Below are 10,529 nucleotides of genomic sequence, written 5' to 3'. Positions count from 1 at the left end.
GATACGACTCCAAACAACAGAGAGGTTTCCCCTAATTCCCATTCTGAGATGAAAGACTTAGTGATTAAACAGTGGCTGCAACTCACCATTCCAAATGTATGGCCTCATATTAGGATGACCACATTCTGTGGGACAGACACATTAAGCCTGCTTGGAATGAAAATCTGCCTCTTGCTATTGTTTTCTGAAATCATAATTAAAATGCAAGTTTTACTATTTGTCCTTGACTTTCAGTTTTTCCTTTTTATTTCAAATAATTCGTGAACAGCCAAAAATGCCATCATAACTTATTACATATTGCACTGAGTTGAGCAATTTCATTCTTGAACATTTTTACAAGGAAAACATAAATAATTGTTTAGGTTTTATTGAATCCTGCAAGTTAAAGCTCAAGAAAATTGTAAGCATTGTTTTTTCATTTCTGACTAGAATTGACAACTACCTGAAGCTCGCATAAGCGGAAATTATAAATACCTACAAAATTGACTGAATATTAATATCCATATTTGACTTTTTGATTTAAATAATAAAATGATAAAAGTTATCAGAGTAACATAGAATTTTACTGCAAAGAACAAAGATAAAGAAAGTAACTTCATAAAGAACGTTTTCAAACACTATGTAAATCGCCCACTTATGGTGAAACCTACTTCATTTTATTATTCAGCACACAGGGTATTACTCATTTCATTTTTTGACTACTTTTATTTGTTGGCTATTCCAATTATGCCCCAGGCTAAACCTTTTCCAGCATTTCCTGTTGCAGCACTCTCATCATTTTCACCTTTACCCAGGTCATCTTCATTCTCTGTAACCTTTGAGAAAGAAAAAGTTAATAATTTAACCTGCAAATAACAACATAGTAATGTTTTTACATAGTTACTTGAATAAAAATGAACAGTATATTCAAAAATATTTTCAATTCATCAACGAGCGTTTGATGGCCATTTTGCATGGTGGCTCAATACATAGCACTGCTGCCTCACAGCGCCTGGGACCCAGGTTTGACTCTTGCTTCAGGTGACTGAATGTGTGGAGTCTGCACATTCTCCTAAGTCTGAGATGAACTTCCTCTGGGTGCTCCAGTTTCATAGAATCCCTACAGTGTGGCAGCAGGCCATTTGGCCCAAGTCCACACCAATCTTCTGAAGAGTATCCCACCAGACCCATTCCCCTACCCTGTTGCTCCACATTTCCCTTGACTAATGCACCTAACCAACACATCCCTGAACACTAGGAGCAATTTAGATGGCCAATTCACCTAACTTACACATCTTTTGACTGTGGGAGGAAACCGGAGCACCCGGAGGAAACCCATGCAGACACAGGGAAAATGTGCAAATTCCACACAGACTGGAATTGAACGTGAATCCCTGATGTTGTGAGACAGCAGTGCTAACCACTGAGCCACTGTTTCCTCCCACACTCCAAAGATGTGCAGATTAGATAGATTGGCCATGCTAAATTGCTCATAGTGTCCAGGGATGTGCATGCACAGTGGACTCGCCATGGGAAATGCAGGGTTACAGGGATCGGGTAGGGGGTGAGTTTGCGTGGTATTTTCCTTGGAGGATTGGTGTGTACTCAGTAGGCCAAATGGCCTGCTTCCACACAATAGGAATTCTATGATTTCATTCTCCCAACTGCAAGATCAAAACATATAAAAAACATTTGGTGGGCAAAGAGGTAGCTACCAATCTATGTCTTTTTCATAAACTACAGTATACAATTCAAAGAGGAGGAAAGTGAAATAATGATTCCTTTAAAAGGTTACACAAATGGGTTTAAAACAAACAATCTGTAGTTTATTTTGATGCTAATGGTGCACAATATTGAAATATGGGGAGGAGAATTACTCCCATATAAATAACTTTGGATAGCCAGAGCAGGAAGTAGAAACATAAAAATAAGGGTCAGCCATTTAACCCCTTGAGCCCATTCTGTAATTCAAATAAATCATGGTTAATATGACAGATCTTCGCTGTCAGTTTTAAAAGACTGGAGCAACTTATGATAGTAATATCCATCAAGAATTACCTAGTTGTTTCCTTCAGTTATGACACAATTGTTCAATTATTTCTTAATGCTTTCTCACGAAATGGTACCTTGGGTTTTTGAAAGGCTTATAAATGATAACATCAGAAAATACTGAAAGAACGGAAGTGAGGGCTTGGACAGACAAGCGCAGAACAAGGAATTAGTTCAGAATTTTACTGACGTGCATTGTGAAAGAACTCCAAAAAGCTGGTGTTCCATTATCAAGTCACCCTTTATTTACATGTAGAAAGTCCAAGACACCGATCCAGCACTCTCACAGTTAGCTCTCACGCTGAACAAGATGTCTCCAACTTTTATCCATCAGCCAAAGCTTCCTGATTGAGGCTGTTAATCTGGTCCAATCAGGGAACACATGTGATCCACCTGGCTGACCTCATTACAATCACTACATTCCTCCCTTCTGGGTCTGAGGACATAGGCTGGTTTATTTTTTTGCAGCTCCACCATTTCAGAAAATCGGGTCAGGTTCCTCCAACTCTGCCTCTAATACCAGCAGTATGTAACGCACAGCAACTCATCTCTTGCGCCCAGAGCATTACAGAATTCATTCTCTTCTTCAGGCGGCAAAGGCATCAAGGTGGTGACATCCATCATGTTCATTTCAGATTCACAAGTATTGGAGTACTGTGCGCAGTTTTGGGCTCCACATCCCAGACCACAAACCCCTGCCAGATCTACTTAAGAGAGGTCAGGCAGTGCCACTCATAGTTTCAGGCTGAATTCAGCAGTGGGCTCTAATACTAAGTGCACATAATTACAAGTTGGTACACCTTCCAAGAGGCCAAGTAGCAAATGTGGATGTGTTGAGCCACCTCCTGCTGGCAGATACAAAACTGGTGGTAACTTTAACTGCCATCCCTTCATTGTTGGGCCCACTTCACTGAGGCAGCTGAACCCACACTCATCCCACAACCAAGAGTCCCTGGTTCAGATGCCAGGTCAGGTTGCCTCCAGGTCACAAGTCCCGCTTCATTTGTAGATGTTGCCTTTCTGGTGCTGCCATCTTGCAGAGTCCGTTGCCATCCCCAATCACTGAAGGAGCATAGCTGCTACTGCCACCAGCCCAAATGCCAGGAGGACGACCTCGCTGCCGCAGTCCCTTAATGGGCATCTTCAATTGGATATACTGAGTCAATGAGCATTCTTGGTTTGCTGCTGAGGCTCCAAGCATCACAGATGCCAAACTTCGACCAATCTGATTTAGTCTATTTGATATCAAGAAAGGACTGAAGACAGTGAATACTGCATATACAATGAACCCAAACAACTTTCAAGCAGAAATACAAAAGAGTTAGCTCTAGAGCTAGTCACTTCCTTGATCAAGCTGTTTTTGTACATAGTTAAAACACTAGTGTCTACCCAATCACGTCATAAATTAAACACATATGTCCTACCCACAACAAGTCAGGCAAATCCAACACAGCCAATAACTGCTCCATCAGTTCACGCTCTCAATCATGAAAAAATGTTGCAAGTTGTCACTGATAGCAATTACTCAACAATATTCTGCTAATTCACACAGTTTGGGCTCTTCTACCAGGTCCACTCAGCTCCTGACCTCATCACAGTATTGGTGCAAACATAGACAAAAGAGGTGAACTCAACAATAAAGCAGAGAGGGAGTGACTTTGATAACAATGCAGAATTCCACAGTGTGGCTAAAGGAGCTGTAGCAAAGATTTCAAAGAAGCAATGGTGATCAGAAAAACTCACTGCTCATAGGAATCACATCTAACACAAAGGAAGATGGTTTATTTGTGGGAAGTGAATCATCTCAGTTATAGGGCATTACAGCAGGAGGTCCTCAAGGCAGTGTGTGAAGCCCAACGATCTTCAGCTGCTTTAATGACCTTCCCTCCATTACAAGCTAGAGGTAGGGTGATGTTTGCAAACTATTCAGGAGTATTCACAACTCCTCAGATTGTAGAAAAAACTAAATACAGGGAGATTATGCAATATTCTAAAGGAAATCTTATATGGAAGAAAAGTTTGCCTGGAAAACGTCTCTTCTGGGATACTATACATTCAACAGAGTGGGTCATTGAGCAAAGGTTGAGGAATAATCTTGTTAGCATGAAGGAAATGTCAGAGCAAAAAAAGATTTCCAAAGTAGATCGAGCAAGTCACCAGTTGTTACTGTTTTACAGAAAAGGTGCTTCCTTGAAGAAGTTAATGGCAATCTGAGATTAAGAGGCATTCAGGTGAAAAAAATCAAGTTTGGTGGGCGGCACGGTGGCACAGTGGTTAGCACTGCTGCCTCACAGCGCCTGAGACCCGGGTTCAATTCCCGCCTCAGGCGACTGACTGTGTGGAGTTTGCACGTTCTCCCCGTGTCTGCGTGGGTTTCCTCCGGGTGCTCCGGTTTCCTCCCACAGTCCAAAAAGATGTGCAGGGTCAGGTGAATTGGCCATGCTAAATTGCCCGTAGTGTTAGGTAAGGGGTAAATGTAGGGGTATGGGTGGGTTTCGCTTCGGCGGGTCGGTGTGGACTTGTTGGGCCGAAGGGCCTGTTTCCACACTGTAATGTAATCTAATCTAAAAAATCTAATCTAATCTAATCTAATTTTGTTTGGATCGCTTGATGACTAAATGTGTCATAATTATTTTGTTGATAAACTATGCCAGGTTGATTATGCTATAAAGAACATTGTTTTACTCTTGTCTTTTTTCTCTTCTACCAACGGCCCGGAGCAGAGGGGAAAGTGGCTAGTGGCCCTGAGTCAGGATGGCAGCCAGCAGCCCCAAGTGGAGAGAGGATCACAGCCATAGGCTGGAGTACAGTGCGAGCCGCCAATGGCCCAAGCGGAGCAGGGGCAACCAACAGCCCTGAACATGGGTGGTCAACCACCTGGAGCAAGGCGAGGGTGGCCAGCGGCCCCAGAACGATGGTTACTGGTTGGAAACCGGTGGAGCCTATTCAGAAGACGTGGAAGCCCTGACAGAATGACTGTAATGTCCATCTTTTTAGCTTTATCTTTTTCCTAACTTATTCTATGTATATCTCTAATGTAGTGTATTTTTTTTCTTTTCTTTGTGCCTAAGACTGGTATATAGGTACTTTGTACCTAAGATGGAACTGTGTATTGGCAATATTGCACACTTTTCAATGTGCAGAAAATGGGGGAGATACTAAACGAGTATTTTGCATCAGTATTTACTGTGGAAAAGGACATGGAAGATATAGAATGTGGGGAAATAGATGGTGACATCATAAAAAATGTCCATATTACAGAGGAGGAAGTGCTGGATGTCTTGAAATGCATAAAGGTGGATAAATCCCCAGGACCTGATTAGGTGTACCCTAGAACTCTGTGGGAAGCTAGGAAAGTGATTGCTGAGCCTCTTGCTGAGATATTTGTATCATTTATAGTCACAGGTGAGGTGCCGGAAGACTGGAGGCTGGCTAACGTGGTGCCACTCTTTAAGAAGGGTGGTAAGGACAAGCCAGAGAACTATAGACCAGTGAGCCTGATGTCGGTGGCGGGCAAGTTGTTGGAGGGAACCCTGAGGGACAGGATGTACTTGTATTTGGAAAGGCAAAGGACTGATTAGTGATAGTCAACATGACTTTGTGTGCGGGAAATCATGTCTCACAAACTTGATTGAGTTTTTTGAAGAAGTAAAAAAGAGGATTGATGAGGGCAGAGCGGTAGACATGATGTTCATGGACTTCAGTAAGGCGTTTGACAAGGTTCCCCATGGGAGACTGGTTAGCAAGGTTAGGTCTCACGGAGTACAGGGAGAACTGGCCATTTTGGATACAGAACTGGCTCAAAGGTAGAAGACAGAGGGTGGTGGTGGAGGGTTGTTTTTCAGACTGGAGGCCTGTGACCAGTGGAGTGCCACAAGAATCAGTGCTGGGTCCTCTACTTTTCGTCATTTACATAAATGATTTGGATGCGAGCATAAGAGGTATAGTTAATAAGTTTGCAGATGACACCAAGATTAGAGGTGCAGTGGTCAGCGAAGAAGGTTAACTCAGATTACAACAGGATCTTGATCAGATGGGCCAATGGGCTGAGATGTGGCAGATGGAGTTTAATTCAGATAAATGCGAGGTGCTGCATTTTGGGAAAGCAAATTTTAGCAGGACTTATACACTTAATGGTAAGGTCCTAGGGAGTGTTGCTGAACAAAGAGACCTTGGAGTGCAGGTTCATAGTTCCTTAAAAGTAGAGTCGCAGGTAGATAGGAGAGCGAAGAAGGCGTTTGGTATGCTTTCCTTTATTGGTCATAGTGTTGAGTACAGGAGTTGGTAGGTCATGTTGCGGCTGTACAGGACATCGGTTAGGCCACTGTTGGAATATTGCGTGCAATTCTAGTCTCCTTTCTATCAGAAAAATGTTGTGAAACTTGAAAGAGTTCAGACAAGGATGTTACCAGGGTTGGAGGATTTGAGCTAGAGGGAGAGGCTGAACAGGCTGGGCTGTTTTACTTGGAGCATCGGAGACTAAGGGGTGACCTTATAGGGGTTCACAAAATTATGAGGGGCATGGATAGAATAAATAGAAAAAGTCGTTTCCCTGGGGTGGGACAGTCCAGAACGAGAGGGCATAGGTTTAGGATGAAAGGGGAAAGATACAAAAGAGACCGAAGAGGCAACTTGTTCACGCAGAGGGTGGTACGTGTATGGAATGAGCTGCCAGAGGAAGTGTTGGAGGCTGGTACAATCTCTATGACTTTATGCTCCTGTTCTTTTGTAACTTGAGTACAGAAGACAATAAACCTAATTCTAATTCTGAGGAAGCACTCTGGAAGACCAGTCCTGCTGATCATAAAGTCATCATAAAAATTAAACATTCCAGAAAGTATACAGAATTTCCCAATATACTGTCTTTTTGATAGGCTGTCAGAAAGCACAGACTACTTTCTGTAATTAACAAGAATTAATATTTATAACAGGGAGATAGAGAGAGAGAGAGAGCGAGCGAGAGAGAGAGAAATGCCCCACCAGTCTTTCTTCACATGTACTGCTACTGAACTGAACGAAAAACCCAAACCAAAAAAAGGCTAGCTACACAGATAGCTGGGCACTCCCCTTTGATTATACTTTTTTTTAAGACATGAAAGCCTTTGGCAGAGGCATTTTCTGTTAGGGGTAAACAAACAGGGCCCCAATACACCTTTCAAACCCAGCCGAGCTGGAGCCTGGCCAATTACCCCCTCTCTGGGAAAAAAACTCAAGGGCATAGTAACCTTACATAAACAAACATCATTGTGACAATGGTCACAAAAAATGGGTGTTATTGGTAGCAGGAAAGACTGATGAGGGAGTTCAGCGGTCCTTATTCATAGAATTTGCTCAGATGATCCTTTTGTTGATCCAAAAATTGCTGCTTAATCTTCTTTCGCCAGGTATTTTCACTGGTTTGCAGGAGACACAGGGTGAATGATTTACACTTACAAGGATCTCTGATTTCTTAATTAGAAGTCACAGTTACAGAAAATGATTAGGGAAAATAAACTAATTAATGACAGGCTTGAGATGCTTTTCACTGCAGAGCAAAAATACTTTCTTTTTCAGAGGTCCCAAGGCTTCTGACCTGAACATTTGCACCCCCAAACTGTTCAGTTATCAGGTAGCCAGAGTTTTGGCAAGCAGGAGGGCCTTTGTCATCAATAACTGGACACTAATCCCACAGACCAATCTGTTATTTGTTGTTAAACATAGCTCCATTGTTAGGTAACCTACCGGCTCCAGCTCATATGCAACTAGACTTGGCCCACTGCTTCAATCAAAGGCTGTGTAAACAGCATATGAGTGTCAGGTTACTTGCTTTAAAAATAGTGCAGCAATCCTTGGTTTTTAAAAAATGTTCCTTTTCTGTTTCAGCGATAAATCAAAAACACAGATAAAGATATTGTATTTACAATATGAAAAAATATAATAAAATTGATCAGGAACAAAATTTTGTACGTTAGATATACAGTGAATTTTCTTTTCATTAATTCTTAACTCAAGAAGCATTAAACCATCTAGAACAATGCCACCTGTTGATTGGATGCTTTTCCTTACCATCTTTCCTAAATAGTGGCACAATGTTAACTAACCTCCAGTCTTCCAGCACCTCACCTGTGACTACCAATGCATATATCTAAGCAAGGGGGCCAGCAATCATTTCCCTAGCTTCCCCCAGAGTTCAACAGTACACCTTATCAGGTCCCAGGGATTTATCCACATTTATACTTTTTAAGCCATTCAGCACCTCCTCCTCTATTATATGGACATTTTTCAGGATGCCGCTATTTACGTTCCCATATTCTATATCTTCCATATCCTTCTCCACATTAAACACTGTTGCAAAATACTCATTTAGTATCTCCCCCAACTCCTATGATTGCACATATGGGCAGCCTTGCTGATCTTTAAGGGGCCCTCTTCTCTCCCTAGTTACCCTTTAGTTCTTAAAGAATTTTCAGATCCCTTTGGATTCTCCTTAACCCTATTTGCCAAAGCTAACTCATGTCCCCTTTTTCCCTCTTAAGTATATTCCTACCACCTTTATACTCTTCTAGTGATTCACTTGATCTCTGCTGTCTATACCTGATATATGCTTCATTCCTTTTCTTCACCAAAATCTCAATTTCTCTAGTCATCCAACATTCACTACACCTACCAGATTTGCCTTTTACCCTAACAGGAACATACTGTCTCTGGGGTCTCATCTGATTTTCAAAGGCTTCCCCATTTTTCAGCCGTCCATTTACCTGGGAACATCCCTTCCCAAACAATTTTTGAAAGTTCTTGCCTAATACTGTCCTCCAATTCATAACTTTAACTTTTAGATCTGGTTCATCCTTTTCCAACACTATTGCAAAACTAATAGAATTACACTGGCCCCAAAATGCTTCCCCACTGACACCTTGCCCTGTCTTATTTCCCAAGAGTAGGTAAAATTCTGCAGCTTCTCTAGTAGGTATATCCACATGCTGAATCAGAAAATCATCTTGTACACACTTAACAAATTCCTCTCCATCCAAGTCTTTAACATTATGGCAGTCCCAGTTTATGTTTGGAAAGTCAAAATGCCCTACCGTAACTACCCTATCTTATCTTACAGACAACTGAGATCCTACAAATGTATTTCTCAATTTCCCACTGACTACTACTATAGTACAATCCAATAAAGGTGATCATATCTTTCATATTTCCCAAATAATTTCTGTGCATGTAGTTCAAGGAACATCCTCCCTAAGTATAGCTGTAATATTAACCAAAGAGAAACACCATGCCCTCTCCTTTCTTTCCTCCCTCTCAATTCTTCCCGCAGCATTTGTATCCTGGCACATTAATCTGTCATTCCAGTCCATCCCTGAGCCACATCTCTGTAATTGCTATGATATCCCATTCCCATGTTCCCAACCATGCCCTGAGTTCATCTGCCTTACCTGTTAGGCCTGTTGCATTGAAATACTTCAATCAGTTTAATTCATCAGTCTGACCTCATTCTCTGCTTTGCTCTTGCCTGCCCTGTTTGACTTGCTTCTTTTTCCAACTGTACCAGTCTCAGACTGATCTCTTTCCTCACTATCTCCTTGGGTCCCATTGTTTCCCCACTAGTTTGAATCCTCCCAAGCAGCTAGAGCAAATCTCCCCACTAATATGTTAAGCCCCTTCCAAGTCAGGTGCAATCCGTCCTTTTTGTACAGGTCACTTCTACCCCAGAAGTCTATCCAATGATCCAAAAGTATGAGATAATCATCAATAACATGGGAACTCCTCCTCATCTCCTACATCCAACAGGAAGCGGACATCACTCTACCAAAGGCCTAATTTGCTCCTTAACAATCTACAAACTCAGAAAATAGCACAGTCTTACTGCTCTAAAAAACACTGTTCCAGGCTAACTTAGTACCTATTTTTTGTGTTTTTAAAGTTTAATCAAGAATTGGATCTTAATATAACATATAATCTAAAAAGAACCCACTCAAGTCACTATCATAGATTTACAAGTAAAAAACAGCAAGTTTGCACTTTTAAAAACCACTTAGCTGCTCCTAAGCTGTGAGCTTCCCCACACAGCTTTCTCCAAGGTCAGCTGCAAATTTCGCCATTTGTTAATTCTTCTTAAGACAAGTTTCAATGTCCAGATATACTTGAAATCAAACTGCAGAACAGTCAGCTGTGCAGATTCACTGCTGGGTCAGACAGCAGTCCAGGTTTATTTCTCCGTTTGATTTATTTCCTATGTGGTTGCTACCTTTGTCTGTCTTCTTCCTTTTTAAAGTGCCATTGTTTTGACCTTTCTTTTCCCCAAAGTTCCAAAACAATGCAACAGCTTAGAGAACAGCAATTGCTGCCTCTAGAATTTGAGGAAATCAGTTCCAACACTGAAAGTACCTCAAAAAAAGGAGCAGCTCTTACAGCCACAACTTTTTACCATCCTCCTTCTTGCCTCTCAGTGTCCCCCTGGACCTGGGTTCGATTCCATCCTTGGGCAACTGCCCATGTGGAGTTTGCACATGGGTTTC

General features: G+C 41.7%; 1 protein-coding gene across 1 annotated transcript in view; it reads right to left on the bottom strand.

The window, feature by feature from the left end:
- Positions 1–228: 228 nt before the first annotated feature.
- LOC122555545 (superoxide dismutase [Cu-Zn]-like) overlaps positions 229–10,529 on the bottom strand; it is a 53,911-nt gene continuing 43,610 nt past the window's right edge. The window contains exon 5 of the mRNA XM_043701572.1: positions 229–815. Within this exon, the coding sequence (XP_043557507.1) occupies positions 705–815 (111 nt within the window). The 3' untranslated portion in view covers positions 229–704. The remainder of the gene's footprint in view (positions 816–10,529) is intronic.

Source organism: Chiloscyllium plagiosum, chromosome 12, assembly GCF_004010195.1.
Source record: "Chiloscyllium plagiosum isolate BGI_BamShark_2017 chromosome 12, ASM401019v2, whole genome shotgun sequence".
NCBI lineage: Eukaryota > Metazoa > Chordata > Chondrichthyes > Orectolobiformes > Hemiscylliidae > Chiloscyllium > Chiloscyllium plagiosum.
This window is presented reverse-complemented; position numbering and strand designations above follow the sequence as displayed.